This window comes from Marasmius oreades, chromosome 2 (genome assembly GCF_018924745.1).
Source record: "Marasmius oreades isolate 03SP1 chromosome 2, whole genome shotgun sequence".
NCBI lineage: Eukaryota > Fungi > Basidiomycota > Agaricomycetes > Agaricales > Marasmiaceae > Marasmius > Marasmius oreades.
Genome location: NC_057324.1, coordinates 4748343 through 4768269, shown reverse-complemented (window position 1 = coordinate 4768269; position 19927 = coordinate 4748343). Strand labels below are relative to the sequence as shown.

General features: G+C 47.9%; 8 protein-coding genes across 8 annotated transcripts; 3 read left to right on the top strand and 5 right to left on the bottom strand.

Moving 5' to 3' along the window:
- Positions 1 to 37: 37 nt before the first annotated feature.
- E1B28_005257 (uncharacterized protein) lies at positions 38 to 334 on the top strand (the record flags this gene model as incomplete). Its single annotated transcript, XM_043149808.1, has 1 exon — positions 38 to 334. The coding sequence occupies one exon, from the start codon at positions 38 to 40 to the stop codon at positions 332 to 334; it is 297 nt and encodes a 98-aa protein (XP_043014416.1).
- Positions 335 to 609: 275 nt separating this feature from the next.
- Positions 610 to 2701, bottom strand: E1B28_005256 (uncharacterized protein). Its single transcript, XM_043149807.1, has 3 exons — positions 2097 to 2701; positions 1930 to 2032; positions 610 to 1872 (listed from the first exon to the last, which is right to left on the bottom strand). Exons 1-3 carry the CDS (start codon positions 2385 to 2387, stop codon positions 803 to 805), a joined length of 1464 nt encoding a protein of 487 aa, XP_043014415.1. The 5' UTR covers positions 2388 to 2701; the 3' UTR covers positions 610 to 802.
- Positions 2702 to 6220: 3519 nt separating this feature from the next.
- Positions 6221 to 6432, top strand: E1B28_005255 (uncharacterized protein; the record flags this gene model as incomplete). The annotated part of the gene is made up of 2 exons (XM_043149806.1): positions 6221 to 6293; positions 6347 to 6432. 2 exons carry the CDS (start codon positions 6221 to 6223, stop codon positions 6430 to 6432), a joined length of 159 nt encoding a protein of 52 aa, XP_043014414.1.
- A 368-nt stretch (positions 6433 to 6800) lies between these two features.
- Positions 6801 to 7627, top strand: E1B28_005254 (uncharacterized protein; the record flags this gene model as incomplete). The annotated part of the gene is made up of 4 exons (XM_043149805.1): positions 6801 to 7071; positions 7130 to 7362; positions 7425 to 7507; positions 7564 to 7627. The coding sequence occupies 4 exons, from the start codon at positions 6801 to 6803 to the stop codon at positions 7625 to 7627; spliced, it is 651 nt and encodes a 216-aa protein (XP_043014413.1).
- A 929-nt stretch (positions 7628 to 8556) lies between these two features.
- Positions 8557 to 11270, bottom strand: E1B28_005253 (uncharacterized protein). Its single transcript, XM_043149804.1, has 5 exons — positions 11204 to 11270; positions 11038 to 11145; positions 9899 to 10958; positions 9729 to 9842; positions 8557 to 9664 (listed from the first exon to the last, which is right to left on the bottom strand). Exons 3-5 carry the CDS (start codon positions 10838 to 10840, stop codon positions 8774 to 8776), a joined length of 1947 nt encoding a protein of 648 aa, XP_043014412.1. The 5' UTR covers positions 10841 to 10958; positions 11038 to 11145; positions 11204 to 11270; the 3' UTR covers positions 8557 to 8773.
- Positions 11271 to 12182: 912 nt separating this feature from the next.
- On the bottom strand, positions 12183 to 12353 carry E1B28_005252 (uncharacterized protein; the record flags this gene model as incomplete). The annotated part of the gene is made up of 1 exon (XM_043149803.1): positions 12183 to 12353. One exon carries the CDS (start codon positions 12351 to 12353, stop codon positions 12183 to 12185), a length of 171 nt encoding a protein of 56 aa, XP_043014411.1.
- Positions 12354 to 12955: 602 nt separating this feature from the next.
- E1B28_005251 (uncharacterized protein) lies at positions 12956 to 15473 on the bottom strand. The gene is made up of 6 exons (XM_043149802.1): positions 15211 to 15473; positions 14260 to 15154; positions 14029 to 14172; positions 13654 to 13971; positions 13458 to 13594; positions 12956 to 13399 (listed from the first exon to the last, which is right to left on the bottom strand). Exons 1-6 carry the CDS (start codon positions 15348 to 15350, stop codon positions 13024 to 13026), a joined length of 2010 nt encoding a protein of 669 aa, XP_043014410.1. The 5' UTR covers positions 15351 to 15473; the 3' UTR covers positions 12956 to 13023.
- A 282-nt stretch (positions 15474 to 15755) lies between these two features.
- Positions 15756 to 16964, bottom strand: E1B28_005250 (uncharacterized protein). The gene is made up of 2 exons (XM_043149801.1): positions 16564 to 16964; positions 15756 to 16503 (listed from the first exon to the last, which is right to left on the bottom strand). The coding sequence occupies exons 1-2, from the start codon at positions 16711 to 16713 to the stop codon at positions 15967 to 15969; spliced, it is 687 nt and encodes a 228-aa protein (XP_043014409.1). The 5' UTR covers positions 16714 to 16964; the 3' UTR covers positions 15756 to 15966.
- Between the last annotated feature and the right edge of the window lie 2963 nt (positions 16965 to 19927).

The window sequence follows — 19927 nt, the reverse complement described above, 5'->3', positions numbered from 1 at the left end:
TCACTCACCGAGTTCATTTTCCTTTAAAAGGGCAAACATGCTTCACAACGTCTACGCCGCCCTCGTTACCGAACACGGCTGGTCCGCCACAGCTCGGACAAGCGCAAACGGGAACGAAGGAAACATTCTGTTCCTCCAACTCCTCGTTGATGCTTTGGCTCTTCAACCCTGCAATCCCGATTTGCCTGCTGCTCGTGAGGCGTGGATTCAAGCTGATGCTAACAGGTACAATGGAGCGAATAAGTGTTTGTTGTGGAAGACGTTTGCGAGTAAAGGTCTTGGTGTGGGCGCTGCCAATCACGTCGATTCGACTGCTGTACCCGATGGGTGTTAGTAGGTTAACTTGTGATTAAAGAGTTAATCGATGTTTCTGTTGTTATATATACACGAATGAATGGTCGTTTTTCTACCCCCGAATTAGTATTGTATTGAAGTTTGTTCGGTGTATCTTCCGTTTCGTATTTGGACATCACTGATCGAGTACCGCTGATTGTTTCAAACTGGAGTTGAGGCCGCGGAGTATCGTTCAACGCCGTAGTAAAGTAAGTTCCCTCCCGCGTGTGTCCGCTCATGTTCGGTTCGGTTTGGGGTTCCTATCGTAAGATAGGTGCCAAGATGGAGAGTATCAGTCTGGTATCAATTGCAACTAATTACCACAAATGAAAAGTCTACAATACACCGATTCTGTGAAGAATCATAAACTACTTAGGTACAATTACATATGCTACGAAACTACGAAAACATATCGATATGGGTCTATAACAAGGACAAGATTGTAATGCATCTAAAAACGAATAGCCAATTAATTGTAAACACTTTGTAGCCCATCCCTAAGGTCATCTAGCAGATCATCTGCATCCTCGATACCAATGCTTAACCTGATAAGCCCCTCACCAATACCCAAAATCTCCCGTTTATGGGCAGGAATACCAGCATGTGTCATCCTCGCCGGTGCCTCCGCAAGACTCTCAACACCGCCCAAACTCTCCGCCAACGTGAACAGTCTGAGGTTCTTCAAGAATTGAGAAGACAAAGCAGCATGCTCATCGTAGCTGGCGTTCGGTGATGGCTTCCTAAGTTGGAACGAGATCATGCCGGAGAACGGGAAAGCTCCATCGTCTCCCAAAAGCTTCTCAGTCTCAATCCACTTCCTAGCATGAGGACTGAGATTCTTCCAAGCAGTCGCCGAACGGTCTTTGCTCAGACCAGGGTATAGAACCTCCTCAACGTCAGGTTCTTGCTGAAGAGCCCTAGCTATCCGAAGAGCGTTCACACCGTGTTGCTTCATCCGGACATGGAGGGTTTTAGCTCCACGTTGAGCTAACCAACAGTCGTAGGCCGAAGGAACAGCTCCGGAGGCGTTTTGGAGGAAACGAAGGCGTTCGGTGATAGCAGCGTGTCGGGCGGGTAATATGAGAGCACCCATAACAACGTCTGAATGTCCATTGACGTATTTCGTGAGTGAGTGAAGAACGATATCGGCACCAAGGAGGAGGGGAGAGGAGAAAAAGGGTGATGCGAAGGTGTTATCGACGAGAATCAAAGGTCTCAAGGAAGCATTTGGGGAGTGGGGTGGGAATTGTTGGTCTAATAGTTGTGAGAGCCTGGCAATGTCTATCACTCGAAGAGTGGGATTGGTAGGTGACTCAAGCCAGATGAGTTTGGTATTAGGTCGAAGGGCTTGGATAAGATTGTGTTCGCCTTCGCTGCCAGCGGAAATGTCCCCGAGATCAAGGAACGTAGCTTCGACACCTTGTGTCATCGAGGCTACCCGTGTAATATATCGGAATGTTCCTCCGTAAACATCATTAACGGAAATAACATGAGCTCCTGGTCCGAGTGATTGAATTGCAATGGCGATTGTTGCGACACCTATTCAAAAAACGATCAGAATTGAATATTATACTATAGAAGGTTGATATGACTTACCCGAAGCAAACGCGATGGCGTCGGATCCTCCACCCTCGAGAGCTGCAATGGTTTTTTCGAAAGCGTTTCGGTTAGGGTTTCCTGACCGCGAGTATTCATAGCCCTAAAAGTCGATTCTACAATCAGAATCCCGCTAACTTCGCGTCAAAATCGAGGAGAGCACAAACCTTGTGGTTTCCGACGCCGTCCTGCGCGTAGGTGGTGCTTAGACTGATGGGAGGTATGACAGCGCCTGTTACTGGATTTGGCTCGGACCCTACATGAATCGCTTTCGTGCCGAACCCGTCGACCAGATGTGGGGCTTTGTAAAGTTTGTGAAGATTGTTTGTGTGCGCGCCAGTAGTGTGTCCATTGACTCGTGCTACGGTGTTGGCATGCTGGCTGGTGCTGTTTGTTTGACGAGAAGCGTTCGAATAACCTCTAACTCGGGAAGAAGGCAAGTCCTGGGCGAAAGTCATTGATGAGAATCTAAGAGGAGAAGTGGTTGTGGAGAGGGATTGTGAGATGAGAAATAAGCCCCAAAACGCGAAGGTTTATAAAGTCATCGCTGGCGTACCGCTCAACCGACGCAAGAATGGCGAATTGCCCGTCATTGCTGACCAATTGCTTGACAAATGCTTACTGTTGCTTCGTCAACTTGGTCAAGAATAGGCTTTATGATCTTATCCCAAACGGTTCTGTTTGAGGGTCACTTTGCCCGAAAACAGAAGGAGAAAGAGTGGGGCGAGTGGGGTTCTGTACATGGAGATGGATGTGAGTTATTGATTCATGCTTAAAAATATACAACATATACGTACTGGAAACGGGTGCGTGTCAACCTATCGTGGGAACGGAAAGCCTAATAATGCAGGGTCCCGTGATCCGGTTGAAGTTCAGCTTGGCACGTACTTACAGAGTCAATTCACCAATGTCGGGAGAAGATCCGTTTTGCCTCCCAATTGTCCCGCTGAAGCTTCGCGTAATCTTCCTTGTCGAGGATCCTTCACAGAATCAAATATTATTGATGCCAGCATCTCTAGCTCCTTCTCTGTTTCTGTTCGGGGGGTCGTGAGGTACAATTTGACCCTTCAGTTTCCCAACGTAATCCCTAGCACCACACAACATGTAAAGGAATATGGTGTTCTATTCTCCAGGTAACCGTAATGCAGGGCTTGTTGTGCCGTAAGGATGTCCCTGGAGCCTTGCTGGAGCTGGTCATTCTAGAATTCAAACACGATGCAAGGGCTGAGCGTTGTTCTCCGGCAAATGACTCCAGGTCGTGGATGTTCCGGTGAGTGTGTTCGACGTCCTGGCAGGTGGCAGACAGCGGCCACAGACAATGAGCTTCCCCTGTCACTGTCGTAAAGTAGATTTCTTTTCCGAATACATATTCTCTACATTTAGTTCCGAACATCCATAAGCAAGCGTCGCCTGAGCGGAACATGGGTCTGATTAGACTCACGAATTGGATAGAAAGATGAATGACAATCAATAGCCGTCTTTACAGCGTATGCAAAGCCAAGACTGTCGGCATTCCATCAGTTCCATCCACGTCAAAGTTGTCAATGGTTCGGGATATGGAGAGTTAGACGATCAGCAAACCTTTGAGGCATGCGAGCCCCGCGAGATCGAACAGTTGAGTCTAATTTCGAGCTGAACGGACTTGCAGTAATATTGCTTCAATGCGTGTGGCCCATCGACGAAGAGCGTGCGATGTCTATTAAGCGCACTAAAAACAAGAGGGCCAGTTGTCCCTTCTGATCGCCCTGCTTGTCCTTGTCCTGTTGCATCGAATCCAGAGAGCTGGCGATCGTCCCTTGAGCCTTTCAGTCGAAGCGAGTGGATGATTTTTGATGAGAATTGAAAGGTTTGTAGAATACACCGACCGTGCAGGTCTGAGGTCAGGCCAGAATATCTGCACTAGTCCTGCACTAGTCCTGCACCTTGATTATAGTACACGGGACGTCAGTGACTCAAGCACGACGCAAGGAGGTGCAGTATGTGCACCATGCTCCGGTCCAGCTGTGTTGGAAACTTCCACACGGTGAACGACTATCAAATATCATGAACGACCGCTGCATTTTGCTTATCACACTCGTTCACGAGAGAAAGTATGAGGACGTACTAATTAAACCCCCATGCCATTCATCCAGCCCATATCGATGTCGTCCCCCTCTTGCTGATCAGCTGCCAAATCCTCTTCAAAAGCCTATTCCAAAGCTTTCCCGTTTAATCAAATTCTTGAAGGTTAAGATGTCGAGTCGTAGACGTAAAATTAATGTTCCCTACATGACGGCGGATTCGAAATCAATGGGTTCAAAGCAAATCGTTCAACGTTCAACGATAACGGTAACGTCAACGTCAAAAACGGGACGCCGACAACAGGACCTAAATTTCCCACCACCTTTTCGGGACGGGTTTAGAGGTGAAAACCGAGCGTGTTGTTGTTCAAGATTTTACTGGTCCTCAAGGCCTCAGTTGCCGTTTATACTTTTTTCGGTGGTCTGAGATGGGAACAAACTTACCAGCTTTTTCTTCCTGGCTTGGGTATGTTCGGCTTTGACTCACGATCTGTCGGAGCGGGCCGATCTTGGTTCGGAGCGAGCGTGGCTGTGCAGTTCCTGGACAGGAGTTACGTTAATTAATATTCCCAGCCGAACTGAATTGAATGCGAGTCACTGAATGAAGGAGTTATCTGTGTAGTCCCAAGGAAAGCGTAAGAAACGTGGAACTCCTTCGAGAGATATTCACCAGACCCAGGGTGCACATCGGCTTTTCATGTTCTAGCGGGCCCTTCCCCGGTTTGTCCCCGGTAGCCTGAAAACTCCCAAAATCAAGCTTCAAAGCTTCAAGGCTCTGAAGGGGAGGCGGCTAAGTCTATATCTTTAGTGGTTAACATCGCCGTATCCGTTTCTTTAAAGTGAGGGTGTAGCCTTGACAAGCGTCTGGTGGTGACGCCACTGAAAATTAAGGTGAAGACGAGCCTGGTTACGCTTATCAACAGGACCTCAAAAGAAGAAGAAAAGTCGTGGGACAAACGATTGCGCCCATTGAAACAAAGTTGAGGTCTACTGTAAGTGAAGCCCCGTCAGCCCGATACCAATACAAAGCGAAGACAGCAAAAAAAAAAAACCCAGCGAATTCCGAGTCAGCCAGAGAGAGCTCAAAGCCGTTAAGAAGACCTCTCCTCGCCAAACATTCCGGTGGATTCCCGAAGATGGGCCTGGGGTCTTCAAACACGCTACACGATTCTTCTCACCTTGAAGCTCAATTCACGCCCCAGTCACCACTGCATTCTCCGCCAAACGGTCGGCGTCGGATAGACCATAATACGGTCGAACAGGGGGTAACCAGATGCGGCAGGACAACGAGAAAGAAGTACATAGGGAGATAGCTGAGCCTTACGCTGACCGCGTTTGGACGGGGCTGAGGTGCTGGACGTGCCACACGTCGACAAGACTCCTTTAGCGAGAGCCTTGCCTTTGGCAGACACTGGGCCGCGTTTTTTGCTGGAAGGGACGATGGAGCCGCTACTCGACATCGTTGATGATGAGGAACAAGCTGCGTTGCTGGGAGCTCAGGTAAACCACCTGAAAATGACAGAGTCACGACCTTTTGAACCTCATGGTACCCCCACAACGGGCGTCTTCCTAAACCTGCAAAACAACGCTCGCTCAGTTCTCCAAGTGTAGTCCGGTGCACTCACGTCCTTCCAGAATTGATGATCGTAGACCCCATTATTGTGACCAGCCGACTCTTTCTGTGTTCCAGATACCGGTGTGCAATGCCCGACTAAATTCTTCGCAACAGCTCATGGTTCATATTGGGAATTCAAATAGATATAGATGTCACCTGAAAAGAATTCTCAGCTTGTTCGGTACCAGGAATACGACAACACTTAGTGATAACGATGCAATTCAGTTGAAAAGAGATTGGGTGTCGGAACGATAAGTGGTGGTAAAAGACCTGGACCTGCACGTGCTTTGAGTCCCCCCCAAGATTTGCGAGAAGTTGGGCCACGCATCGGACTTTGAATTAATTTTCCTCCTTCCCTCCGACCGCTATCATCAACGGTGACGCTGAGCGTTCGCGCTCGCTGTCGGTAAGTCTCTCTCCTCATTACCTTTAATCTTTTCAGTAGAATTAGAGCAGTCTAGAGTAAAGTATGCTATAGATATTAGAATTACATTTGAGTGAAATTATACGTGAAATCAGCGGTAATAAAATTATCAGCGTCCTTCATGCCGCTCGTTGCTGATGGATTTATCTCCTAGACTGTATTAAAGGGGGGAAGGTGAAGGGCAAAGGAAAAATGGTGGATGTATCACCGTTTTTAGATCAGGAGGCCTCTGTCGATAGGGATGGCGAGGAGGCAGACGATTTGGGTGCGGTTCAGACTTGATTGTTTTCGAGCCCACATTTCTGACTTTGACTGCAGACGGTTTTCTTGGTTTTGAAGCTGAGCAGGACAAGCAAACACGCTTTGGATCGCGATTTTTGCATGCAGCGATCGACACACTATGAAGACGAGTGAATACTCCTAGTATACCTGATCAGGGATAATGACGATACCCCACTCCCAGTGGCAGATACTCTTACGCAGGACGTACGACTGGACAATCTGGACGAAGACAGATCTCTAATGCCTTCACGAAAGCTACGACTGGTACATCGCCGGGTATGTACCTCTTTCTCTATTCCTAAGATTTCGTACTCATTTGGCACCATTTTAGCCTTTCGGGGAACTCCGTATATTGGTATAATTGCAAGGATTAGATGACGGAGATGACGCTGAACGGGGGCGCCCGATCGACAGGTGAAAACATGTGAAAAGGAGCTTGGGTATAAATACAGGTAGTACAGCAACCCCTTATTCACTATCCCCCCCCATCATGGAAACGCCTACACCTACTTCAACTACGAGCAGGCCTGACGACAACGCGGTCTCCTGGGTCTGGCGACTCCTCTGCGTACTTGGTTTGGCTCTCTCGCTTTCGTCTAGCTATATCCTCTTCACACCTGACACTGCGGTGACCAACTATCGAATCGTACTCATCGTGATCTACGTCCTTGCCGTACTCGCACCACTATTCACAAGGCGCGATCGTCCACGTCAGTGGCTTGCGACATGTTGTCACTGGTTCGGAATCTCCGCTCATATCTGTAAGTACCTATTTTCTATCAGTTTTTTACTTGTTCTGATCCCTCTGGGTTCTCCCAGGCCTCCTATACCTGACATCGCCCAACAGCGCCCTCAAGTTCTCCTTACTCCCCTTATATATAATCATCGCTTTTCTCCTCACAGCACCAGTAATAACTTGCCTCCTGATTCTTGTTGAGGGGAAGTTTGACTCTGAACGGTTGGGTGCCTTTGGGGAACTTATACTATGGATGGTGGACAAGCTATCCTCGGTTTACCACAAGATTGTAAGTTCTTTCCTTTCATCATTACACGTGAGTTTACTATAATTCCTCTTGTGCTACATCATGATTCAAAAACTGATGTATACTTTTAGAAACACAGATACAAACATGGTTTTGGTATTTTTCATAGTTTCCGAAGATACAACCCACCAACAGACACAGAGAAGTGTCCAAAGTGAGCGTCTACTCATCAGAATCTCTTCAATTGAACTGACCACCATATTTTTTCAGCAAATCAACTTGGTGGAAAGAGAAGACTAAGACTGAAGTGGTCAGATTGGAAACTCAGGATTGAAGCTGTTGTAGAGCTATTATTAGATAATTAATTATACAAATGTTCCTTTCGTTTGGAGAAATGTAATATGGACATAATAGATTCATAAACTGCAATTATGAGTGAAGGGGGAAAACATATGTCGAGTAATCATACTACTGTTAGCCCTGTACTCTGTAAATCAGACCGTTCCGCTCCCTACACACACGAACCGGATAGAAAGCCCTGTGTTACGGACGAAGAAGAAAGTCGAATGTGCGAAAACATCAACTCGCGAATAAACAAAAAAACATCTATGTAGAAATGGGAAAGATGTCGGTGCTTGTGATCTCTTCTTAGCGATGATATACTCAGCCCGGGCCCGAGTGATGCGTTCGAACTTGGCTGCTGCGCCTGCTGCAGTGCTCCCTGAACTGTTTGGTCTCGCAAATATGTGCAATCCAAGTGAGGTGTCGGGGAAGTTGGAGGTCATTATTGTAGCTACTGTAGTGAGGGGTCGAGGCCGTTGAGAGGGGGACCTTGCAGCAACTACAGAGTCAAAGGTAGTGGTAACCCTCCGCCGGTAAGTATACCGGGAGCGGTTGATGTGCGAGAATGGTTAATGGACGTTAAGACATGTCCTCTCGTGATGAGGGTAAAGCGGTGGGCAGTAACCGCGATGAGTGGGATATTAGAGGAAGACTAATTTATGGGAGCGGGGGGGGGGGGGACGGGTTTGAGCATCTGGTCTGGAAGTGACGTCGGCGAACTAGATTTAGGGTGGGTTAATTCAGCCCATTACGCGTTACGCCCACCCATCTCCCTCTGACTCTCAGAAGACCTCCGATCCTCGCCAAACATTCCGGTGGATTCGCGAAGATGGCCTAGGTCTTCAAACACGATCCTTTTTCACCTTCAAGTTCGATTCAAAAATCCCTCACCACTGAATTTTCCGCCCAATGGTCGGCGTTGGATGCCAATAATCGGTAGAATTCCATAATACGGTCGCACAGGGGATAACCAGAGGTAGCAGGACAACGAGAAGTACATAGAGGGTAACGGTAGACAAGCAGGTCCCTTCAAGTGATTGGATAACGAGACGGAGGTTCATAATGATAGCGAGCGGTGGACATAGCCGGTAGGCGTAACCCCTCATCCATGTACACGCACACCCGGACGGTCGTCTTTTCATCCCCTAACCCTTCTAACTTCCCACCTAACGTCCCTCCCCTCCTTAATCAACACCACAACCTTCAAGCTCGGACCCTCATCCCAACAATCTACCCTCCGCAACTTAGGACACTTCCACGTCAACACACTCGCACTCTCATCGTTCTTCCGAATCCTCGACTTATCCGCAGCAGACGCAGATGCACCCATAGAAGAAGAAACTTCATAAAAGAATTTGACCCCATGGAACGTCGTCAAATCAGGTAACCCCGAAAGTAACATTGCCCAATCGACAACTTGCGAATGAGCAATAACGCCAACACTAGTAGTACCAGAAGACGACGGATTCGGATTCCGTTTTCCAATATCCAACCAAACCAGTTTCGGAGCAGAATCAACTAATCGTTTGATATCCTCCATCTCGCTCCACCCAACTAACTCGATTCGTTTTAAGGTATCGCCTCCAAAGCGTTTAAGACGGTCGAGGAAGAGGACGTTGGGGTTGTTCAAGTGCATCGGGGAAGCGGTGGAACGGGAGAGGCAGATGCCTTTGATAACCTCCAGTGGCCTAGCACTCCCTTCCTCGTAAGGACACTCTAAGATCGCTCCGACAATCTCTTTACACGCTTTGACCTCCCTCAGTCTTGGTAAGGCATTTGGAGGAAGCACCGGTTGGGTCATTCGAGGTACGACATCGAGATGTAAGATCTCTAAGTTGAGGTGGGCGAGGATGAATAAGGATGTGGGGTCAAGACCCGTAAGCGAGGTGCACCGAAGGTTTGTGAGAGATAACGAGCGAAGTTGTGGCCATCGTCCGACCAGTAGGAACTCTTCCGCTGGTAGTAGGTGGGCCGCTGCTGGTACGAGTCCAGCCTGAGAACGAGCAGGGGTGTATGTGATTTCTAGGTTCTTACCGGGCAAAAAGGAAAAGTTAGTCAAGGTTGAAGGATGAAAGAAGGATGTCGGTATGCACCTCGAGGTTTGGACAGCTATTGAGGAGACCTTTGGCTCTCGTCAGTTCAGGATGCTTGGTAGAACCATATACGTGTCGAGTTGAGCGTAATGCCACAGTCTTGAGAGCCGGAAGCTTATCAGAGGATAATCAGAAAGATAAACATCAGAAAAAGATAATTCAGAACATACCTCTTTTCTTTGCTGTTCTGCATTCCCACGACTAACAGATACAGACCCCTCCTCATCCGACTCGTCTGATTCTTCAACTGTAGCCAACGGCGAAAACACCAGATTGTCATTGATTTCGATGTCACGCAAACTAGGAGTATTCAACAATGTCGGCCAAACCCTATCAATCGAAATCGGCGAATGGTTCGAGTTCCAAACAAACTGGATAAGATACATCATCCGATTCAACGCTCCGACCAGAAACTTCTCCTGCTTCAAATGAATCCCTCGAACTCCAATCTCATCGTCAGTCGATTCCAGATCCGTATCGCTAGCGGTAATGCCATTCGGGATAATCTCCCGTTGAGAAGATCGTTCATCCATAACTTCCAACCTTCGAACATTCTTTGCCAAGGAACGGTTGACGATAAGATGGTTCCATAATGAAATAGAGCTGACTTTTGAGCGGATGATGCGGTACTCGATGTGTCTAGGAGCGACGATGCTGTGCATGCGATGGCAAGATAAGGCGAGATTTCGAAGATCTTCTCGTGATTCAACCTGGAAAGCGATAGCGTCGAGAATTTCGGTTGGTTGGCGTGTGATGAGAGTACGACGAGAGGGTGCCGAGGACCCAATGAAGGGCTCGACGATTCCCAGAAGATGGATAGAGAGTTTGTGTTCTTCTGGGGAGAATTTGTATTGGCAACCTCCAACACGAGAAGATAGGGAACCAATGAGCTTCAGAAGGATATTGAAAGCTTGGAACGGATCCTTTCGGTCGTATGAAGCGAGATTGGTGTTCACAGATAGCTGAGCCTTACGCTGACCGCGTTTGGACGGAGCTGACGTGCTGGACGTGCCGGACGTCAACAAGACTCCTTTTGCGAGAGCCTTGCCTTTGAGAGACACTGGGCCGCGTTTTTTGCTGGAAGGAACGACGATGGAGCCGCTGCTCGACATCGTTGATGATGAGGAACAAGCTGCGTTGCTGGGAACTCAGGTAAACCACCTGAGAATGACAGGGTCACGACCTTTTGATGAACCTCATGGTACCCCCACAATGGGCGTCTTCCTGAGCCTGCAGAACAACGCTCGCTCAGTTCTCCAAGTGTATTTCGGTGCACTCGTGTCCTTCCAACAGAATGGCGACCACAGACCTCATTATTGTGGCCCTGCAGCCGACTCTCATATCGTTTCTGTGTTCCAGATACTGAATTCTTCACCACAGCGCTCACGTTCATATTGGGAATTCAAATAGATGTCACCTGAAAAGAATTCTCATTCAGCTTGTTCGGTACCAGGATTACGAAAACACTTACTGACCACGATGCAATTCAGTTGAAAAAGAGATTGGGAGTCGGAACGATACAGTAAGTGGTGGTAAAAGACCTGCGAATGTAACGCTGTGACGTTGTTCTCCCGGCGTACCTGCTTCGCCATGAAACAGATCCACTCAAAAAGATCCAATTTTGTTCAAATTGGTCCCAATTTCTTTTCTGAGGGTCTAAACAGCAGTCTTATTTGTGCATTTTTGTGCCAAGTAGACAAAATAGTACAAATTACCAAAGTTAGTCAAATCTGTGCCGACTTGAACCAATGAGCATTTGGGATCTCCCGGATGTACCCTTTGACCACAAGGTCGTAAGTGCTTTACAATAATTTCATCATTCCACATGGGTTAGAAGATACGAAGGTTTTGGTTTTTTTTATAGCATCAGATACAACCCACCAACAGACACAGAGAAGTGCAAGTATCAAATGTAGTTATGTAATTATACAAATGTTGCTTTCGTTTGGAGAAATGTAATATGGACATAATAAATTCATACACCGCAACTACGAGTGAGGAGGTGCAGATTGTATCCGTCGAGTATTAGCCTTGCGTAACATTTTCAAAACGATGCTTGGTACTTACGTAGACTCCACTCCATGTCGTATACAGGAGGCCTGAGAGAACCCAGAGGGATCAGAACAAGTAAAAAACTGATAGAAAATAGGTACTTACAGAAGGTTCCGAGCCAGTGACAACCTGTCGCAAGCCACTGACGTGGACGATCGCCCCTTGTGAATAGTGGTGCGAGTACTGCGAGGAAGTAGACCACGATGAATGTAGATGATGTATAAGCCAAGGCAAGAGAACACGAACAGGTACGCCCAGGAGACTGCGTGGTCGTCAGCCCTCGTTGTAGTTGGAGGTTGGAGTTGGAGCAAGTGTTTCCATGACTAGTAATGTGGGGGTTAGGAAGAAAGAATCGATGACAAGAAGGGATGCTGTACCTGTATTTATACCCAAGCTCCTTTTTCACATGTTTTTCACCTGTCGATCGGACGCCCCCCGTTCAGCGTCATCTCCGTCATCTCCGTCAATCCTGAATCCCTCGAAGCCAATCTCATCGTCAGTCGATTCCAGATCCGTATCGCTGACGGTAATGCCACTCGGGACAATCTCCCGTACGTTGAGATGACCGTTCATCCGTACGACGTGAGGGTGCGGAAGACCCAATGAAGGGCTCAACGATTCCCAGAAGATGAATTATGATGCGAGATTGGCGTTCACAGATAGCTGAGCCTTATGCTGACCGCGTTTGAACGGAGCTGACGTGCTGGACGTGCTGGACGTCGACAAGACTCCGTTTGCGAGAGCCTTGCCTTTGACAGACACTGGGCCGCGCTTTTTGCTGGAAGGAACGACGAACTACACTTGGAGAACTGCAGCTGAGCGAGCGTTGTTTTGCAGGTTCAGGAAGACGCGCGTTGTGGGGTACCATGAGGTTCATCAAAAGGTCGTGACCCTGTCATTTTCAGGTGAGTTCCCAGCAACGCAGCTCAAACGCAGCTTGTTCCTCCTCATCAACGACGTCGAGCAGCGGCTCCATCGGAGCTCTCCTTCCAACAGAATTACGACCAGAGCTCATTATTGTTGCCAACTTTCCCTGCAGCCGACTCTCATATCGTGTCTGTGTTTCAGATACCCCGGGGCGATAAATGGTGGTAAAAGGCATACCTGCGAATGTAACGCTGTGACATTGTTCTCCGGCCGTTCCGGACAGTCGGACCGTGTATACTTACAGTAATCTCGGAGCAACTGAGCTATTACATGACATCAATTCAAAGGTGAAGACCCAAAACATCCTTTTTGCGCTTCATTCTAGACGCAAAATCACCCTCTTCCAACCACCATCTCCCTTTACTTCTACGATCTGAGCTTTACTCCCGTTGAGTCCCACTTTCCCGGATGTTCCTTTTGGTGTTTTCACCTTGAGTTGAACATACCTGCCTATTACCTTCCACTCAGCCTCAAACATTCCCAACTTCGTCTCAAAACCTCCTCGTAACTCCTTTACACACTCCCGAGACCCGGTAGGAATGTTCGGGATCATCTCCCAGTGCCTTCCCTGACTCGATACGATACTCAAACCCAAAAGCCGAGTGATAAGTTGATGTGTAGGACCCGTAGACCAAGAGTGTGCAAGTGATGTGTACGCTGGATCGTAGCCGTAGCCTGCTTCACTGCGATAACTAAAATCGGAGGGTTAATCAATCAGTAGAACACGCGTAGGTTGACCGGTATACGTACTACAAAGACCCATTCGCCGACAATCCTTCCACGATCGTAGTACCACCCATATTCGGCCCGTCAAGTGAGTATCCCCAAAGTCGACGAACGAGTTCAAGCGCTCGATCAGGTTCTTCGGCTTCAAAATGTGCGTTCAGCTATAGAAAAGATTAACCAAAACCCGGAGTCCCGTGAAAGGATTAGAGTCCGCACTGACCTCCCACGAGCTAACGAACAAACTGATCGTATCCTTCAGCTCTGGCGTCACAGGTCCAATTTCATTCCAATTCATGGTCAACGCCTGGGATATCCTTTTCTTCTGATTATTGGAGGTCGTAAGGTTGTACACCACCGCAAGACTGTTACCATCCTGAGGATGCAACATCGTGGTTGTGTTATCTCTATACAGACCAGCCTCGTCGTCCCATAAAAGCGCGTTAAACGCACTCTTCAATTCCTCAGCTTTGACTCTCCATCTAGAAGAAAGTGCAGAGTCGCCGTGGAGAGAGGCAAGGTTCGACAACCTAGTCAACATCTGCGGGTTGAGGATTATGATAAACTCTGCTCATAATAACGCGAAATAGACCCTTACCCCATACGAGACTGCATTAAGAGCGGAATTCAAACCACCACCGCCTTCTCTAGCCCAGTCATTCGTGTTCGTCTGGTTTTGCAATCCTTGTTCTGTTATTCCACCTATCATGGCTTCAACAGCTCGTGTGATGTTATTCCAATGCTATAGCCACAAGAGGGGGATTGAGATGAGGTTCAGTATCAGAAGTATCACATCTAGAACAGCAACAAAAAACATCCACGTACTCACCAAATTCACCCAATCCATATCCCCAGAATAAAACGCATACTCTTCAATCGCAATCAAAGACCAAGAATGATACGTATCACTCTTACTCCCCGACCTAAAACTATTCGTATCCGGTCCAGCAAAAGGAAACGTCCCCGTAGTCTCGTTCTGGAAGTAAAACAACGTCTCCAACGCGTTCAACACACATTCGTATCCGTATTTCGGACCGAAGGCGATATACGACGAAGGCGCGGATATACCTAAATCCCCAGGCCAAACTGCTCTATCACGTTTAGCTCCATCTACGAGGATAGCTCCTGTTGAAACAACACCAAGCGAAGCGTTATATGCCCAACCAGGACGAACTTGGGGGAGAAATCGACCGGTATCGGGAAGTGCGATGTTGGTTTGGACGGTGTATGCTCCAGCGTACCATGTGCGAACTAGAAGTGCGTCGTAGGGTGTCCAGAAGTAACCTCGGTATGCGGTTTGAGGGTTCTCAACGCCGGGGTGGAAGCCTAAAAGACAGATGACGTTGGAGATCTTCACAGGGGTGGTGGTGAGGTTCGACGTGGAAGTGATGGTCAGATACCGGAATCCACCCCGGAAGCTTTCGCGTGGAGTGGTGTATTTGAAGGACGTTCCGAGTCCAGATGGAGGGATTGAAACGGTGAGACTGCGATCCCAGTCGCTGAAGGGGCTTGCCCCGGTGTCGTCTGACCATTCGCCGATGAATTGAGGAGATTCGGAGAAGGATAGGGAGAGGGGTTTCGTTGAAGATGGGGAGTTGACGAGAAACCTAACGTGACCGCCGACTTCTCGTCCAAAATCGTAGGTGACTTGGCTTTTGGGTGAAAGTGTGACGTCTAAGCCGTGTACATTGACTTTTCCGTGGGTTCTGAAAATCTTATGTGGCCTATAAACCCAAGTCATATTTGAAAAATCGTGTTCCAGAATAGCCATGATACATACCTTGGTGTTCTAGAATCCGGGGCATAAATGTAACGGCTCCATGGTTGATGTTGAACATCCAAATCGTCCGTACACAGGACACCCTGCCAAAGAGCTGCTGTGAGCAATAAAATCCAACCCGTCGTGGCAGTGAACAACATAAGGACAGTTAACGAAAAATTAGCGCATCAATGCACTTTTATCCACAAATGAGAGGTCAGAAGACCCTTTCCGATTCGTGTAATCATGAAGAACATCCTGGTCGTCGTGGTGTAGCAGAAAGCCGACGGGCCGTCTTTGCCGTTGGCGTGACCAGAATTATCCGCGTATGTCACTGTGGGTCCTTATGTAACAGGAACCTTGCTGTTGAAGAACTTGTGAAGAACATGCGACACCATATGGCGCACGTCCATTCTGTCCCTGTTATTTCATCATAACGATTCCTACTGTTGTTACAGACTCGACACCCTCAGTCGCCTGATCTAAGATTTTACTCAAGCTTCATAATTAGTCTTTGACTAGAAGTCGCGAAGTCTTGAACTTGAGCTTCCAGTCTCAACAGCCATGGTCTAAGTAAAAAACACTTTGACTGTAATTATAAAAAGGCTTGGGTGACAGAGAAAGAATACTACTTGATGTAATTACATTCGAAGAACAAAGGGTCTATTTCATACACTGGCATAGCGGTCTGGAGAAAGAGTAGGGGGGCGTAGCAAGAACAACGATGAGCAAGATAACGAAAGCATAAACACAAAAACGGAAATGGACTGAACAACCCTAGATCTGAAATCCGACCTTCCGCCAACTAGCCTTTGACTTGGGATAAATCTTCACGAATTGCTTTACTCTCGCCGTCGCCACATTGACAAAGCGAGTTGGCATCCAAGGCTCCTCATCCATATGAGCATCATATTCCTCCACGGCGAGCTTAAGGAGTTCTAGAATATCCTTCACATCTTCTGGTACCTTGGCACGTTTGTGAGATTCCGGTGAAGCCTGGTGGTGTATCCATCCTTGTAGCTTCATCAGGAGCAAAGTCACCACCGGCATGACGGGTATATCGTTATATGGGGAAATGTAACACAATTCCGTGGAAGGTATGACTGGGATGTTCAGGTCTGTGGCGTTGCCTGGTAAAACGATATCGACTTTGCATGACCGTCGTTTTCCTGGAAGGATAAAGTAGAGTTTTTCGTAGGTGGCTTTGGGGTTCTTGGAAGGGACGAGATAGAACTTGTCGTTCGTGTCAACAATAAGCTGTTTGATATATTCAATATCACGGCCGTCGTTGGTGAGGAGGACGATGTCGACGTCCTTGATATGAGGAATGATGAGTACCTCGAAATGATGACCAATAATGAAAGAGCAACGTACTTTGGGTAGACGATTCTTCATCCCGTAAATCTGACAAGCAGCACTTCCGAATAGACAGCTTCTGATATTGTTCTGGATGAGAGCTGCAACGGCTGCTCGTCCAGCTTTCCTGACCTCTTGGCTCGTGGGGCTTTTCTCCCTTGCAGGCATGATTGATGATGGTGGCAGTGGTTCTGGAGCAACCTCGTAGGGTAATACCGCGTTTTTAAAACCCCATTACGCGGTCACGTTCTATCTGCGCTTTGACTCGTGTGATGGAAGGTAATATAAGCTTCTGTACCGCAGAATTTGCGCAGCCGCAGCCGGTGCGCAGCAATTCTTCTTTGTATAGAATAAGGCGGTCATAGAAGGGACCAGCTTGTTTGTTTTTCTTCAAGCGCAGCGCCCGTTGCATCGTGTCCAGTTGACGTTGAGGGGTAAAGAACGTGCGACGCCCATGGCTAGTGGCATGATCATGAGATACGTACAAGGAGATACCGGCTGATACCGGGGGTCTGGAGGAAACGTGACAGTAGCACGTGTTGTTCAGTCACCAGGCGCGTAACGCGTCCTTATTCCATCTTTCATCAGCTTCCCGCTTTCTCTTTTTCTCTTTTGGAATATGGCCCCTAGATATAGACATTATGGAAGTGACGCGTTAGCATCTGATGGTTCCGAGGTGACTCTTGCATCTGTTCGCTTGAGGCTGTAGCTAATCCAGCCTAGATACAGGAAATTCTTGAACACTCCCGGCAAGAGTACGAAGAATCGCAGCCAGGTCCAAGCGATCTTCGGAGTCAAGCCTCTCACCGTGATTCGACAGGACTGTCAACCTCATCGTATGCTCGACAACAGGAATTGAAGCAACAAATCTCTCAGTTAGATATCGAAATCACTCAGTACGACGTGGAGATCAAGGAACTAAAGGCTGCTCGTCAATCTTGCGTTGAGAATCAAAGTTCTCTTAAGGAAGAACTGCAGGACGTCATAAGTCAGTCTTATGGGAGGAGGAATGGGAAGGCGAAGGCGACTGGAAGAAATTTTTACGAGGATGACTTTCCGTGGAAGCATTCGATGCTGGCGCAAATGAAGAGCGTGTTTGGGATATCCTCGTTCAGGCTGTGTCAAGAAGGGTGCGTCTAGGCGTTATTTCTCGAACACTTATTGACCTGGATGGTAAACAGAGTATGTAATGCAAATCTGGAAGGCAGAGACATCGTCTGTGTCATGCCGACAGGTACGAATCTAACGTTAACATTTTCCGTGCCCTCTGTTAATCCTCTCAAAGGTGGAGGAAAATCGCTGACGTATCAGCTCCCTGCTCTCATAACCCCTGGAGTGACATTGGTCATATCCCCCCTCTTATCTCTTATTTCTGATCAAATAATGCACTTGAAAGAATTTGGAGGTCAGTTTTCGTTATCCTCTTTTTTCCGCTTTTTCTCAAGGATTCGTAGTCGAAGCCGTCAAGCTTACAGGCTCAACCAGTAAAAGCGAAAGTGATGATATCAACCAACGATTACAACTTCTTGCGAATGGGAGAGGGAGAGGTCAGATCGCTGTCAATGAAATCAAGTTGTGCTACGTAACTGTAAGCTGCTACCGCTGTTCAATCCTTACCGCCTTTGTTGAACGTGCTTTCACCTTTAGCCAGAGAAGATAGCCAAGAGCAAAAGATTCCAGAACTTATTGCAAAGGCTTGCGGATTCCTCGAAATTAGGTGGGTTCTAAACTCTTCTACCATGAGATTGTGATATTGACCCGTATTGCCTAGCACGAATTGTTATCGACGAAGCTCACTGCGTTTCGCAGCTTGGCCACGATTTTCGGTGACGCTTTATTTCACCTCAGTCAGTATAACTGCCTCTCACGATGTGCTAGTCCTGACTATACAAAGCTGCGAATATTGAGGCAGCTGTGCCCCACGGTACCAATACTGGCTCTATCCGCCACTTGTCCTCCACGTGTTCTCAAAGATCTCCTTAAGATTCTGGGTCTCCGGGATGTTGTAGATGGGAGAAGTAGCTCTCGCTTTTCATGGTTTGATCATCTTCGTATTTACTTTTCCTTCTTCGCAGGTGCACCAGTTGAAGGAACGGTTTACTTCTCTGCGCCACTTTACCGCAAGAACCTACACTATTCTATACGAACAAAGCATCATGAGAGTAATAGGGTGATGGACGACATGGTTGCATGGATCAAGGAATATCATCCTGATGACAGCGGGATCGTGTACTGCTTGAGCAGAAAGGTAACTTCGTCTTTCCCTTTTTTCTCTTAGGCAATCGGATGGGTAATTGTTGTTGTCGTTTCAGGATGCGGAGAAGGTGGCTGAGGAGCTACAGAGCAGAGGTCAGATACGAACAGGTGTTTACCACGCTGACAGAGCGGATGGCGACAAGGAGCGCCTACATGCGCAGTGGAGGAAAGGGATCGTGAAAGTCGTATGTGCTACTATAGGTCAGTTTATACTGCGAAAATGAAAGAGTTACATGAAAGCTAATACCGGGCCCTTTCTAGCATTTGGATTGGGGATCGACAAAGGGGACGTGCGGTTTGTTCTACATCATTCAGTACGTGTCCCCCTCGATCCTAACACCGGGTCCGCGTACTAAATTCATCTTCCCTAGATCTCTGTGAGTTGGCGTGTTTTTCGTTCCAAATGGAAGCGCTTCCGCTCATTCTCTCGCTTGTATAGAAATCCTTGGATGGATATTATCAGGAGTCTGGTCGAGCTGGTCGGGACGGAAATGACGCAGACTGCGTCTTGTTTTACCGGCCTCAGGATGCGTCAACGCTTAGCTCCATGACGTTCTCAGAGAAGGATGGGACCGAAAAACGTGTGTTGCTTGTTCATTATTTGTTGACAGATGTAGCATTAACGGCCGTTCGTGTTTCCTTTCTGTCCATTTAGTTCGTGGCATGCTCTCTTTTGCTCAAGATCTAACACAGTGTCGGAAACTCCAGTTTGCCAAGTAAGTCCGTTCCGATCGTTTCTTTAATGTGAATAACCGTTGCTCCGTACTGTCGGTATGAAACGCCTTCGAACCCCACACTCATATGCGTGTTTTCCTCTCTGCACAGGTACTTTTCGCACTCCTCGCAGCTCAGCATCAACTCGTGGTCCACGGACGAACGGGGCGCTCTCGAAAAATGCGGACATTGCGACAATTGCACGCGGTCTCAGGACGAAGTGGAACTGAAGGACGTCACGTTTCAAGCATGGCAGATTTTCATGATCCTCTCTGAAGTTACGAGATCGGGCGGAGACTTAACCTTGACTATGCTCGCCGGATTAGCGCGAGGTGCTGGCGGTGCTGGTTTCAACGTTAGCGGTGCCGGAGGAGGGAAGCGGAAAGCTACGAAGGAGAAAGCCTCCTTGGAT

Bases quoted from the DNA above. Each gene is read 5' to 3' on its own strand.
- E1B28_005256 (XM_043149807.1), bottom strand. From the start codon at position 2,387: ATGACTTTCGCCCAGGACTTGCCTTCTTCCCGAGTTAGAGGTTATTCG. The intron at 2,033-2,096 runs GTTTGTGCTCTC...ATCGACTTTTAG, and splicing joins ACGGCGTCGGAAACCACAAG to GGCTATGAATACTCGCGGTC. The intron at 1,873-1,929 runs GTAAGTCATATC...TTTTTTGAATAG, and splicing joins CGCCATCGCGTTTGCTTCGG to GTGTCGCAACAATCGCCATT.
- E1B28_005253 (XM_043149804.1), bottom strand. From the start codon at position 10,840: ATGTCGAGCAGCGGCTCCATCGTCGTTCCTTCCAGCAAAAAACGCGGC. The intron at 9,843-9,898 runs GTATGTTCTGAA...TCCTCTGATAAG, and splicing joins CAGAACAGCAAAGAAAAGAG to CTTCCGGCTCTCAAGACTGT. The intron at 9,665-9,728 runs GTGCATACCGAC...TTGCCCGGTAAG, and splicing joins ATAGCTGTCCAAACCTCGAG to AACCTAGAAATCACATACAC.
- E1B28_005251 (XM_043149802.1), bottom strand. From the start codon at position 15,350: ATGTTGTTCACTGCCACGACGGGTTGGATTTTATTGCTCACAGCAGCT. The intron at 15,155-15,210 runs GTATGTATCATG...TTGGGTTTATAG, and splicing joins CCGGATTCTAGAACACCAAG to GCCACATAAGATTTTCAGAA. The intron at 13,972-14,028 runs GTAAGGGTCTAT...CTCAACCCGCAG, and splicing joins TTAATGCAGTCTCGTATGGG to ATGTTGACTAGGTTGTCGAA.
- E1B28_005250 (XM_043149801.1), bottom strand. From the start codon at position 16,713: ATGCCTGCAAGGGAGAAAAGCCCCACGAGCCAAGAGGTCAGGAAAGCT. The intron at 16,504-16,563 runs GTACGTTGCTCT...CCTCATATCAAG, and splicing joins TGAAGAATCGTCTACCCAAA to GACGTCGACATCGTCCTCCT.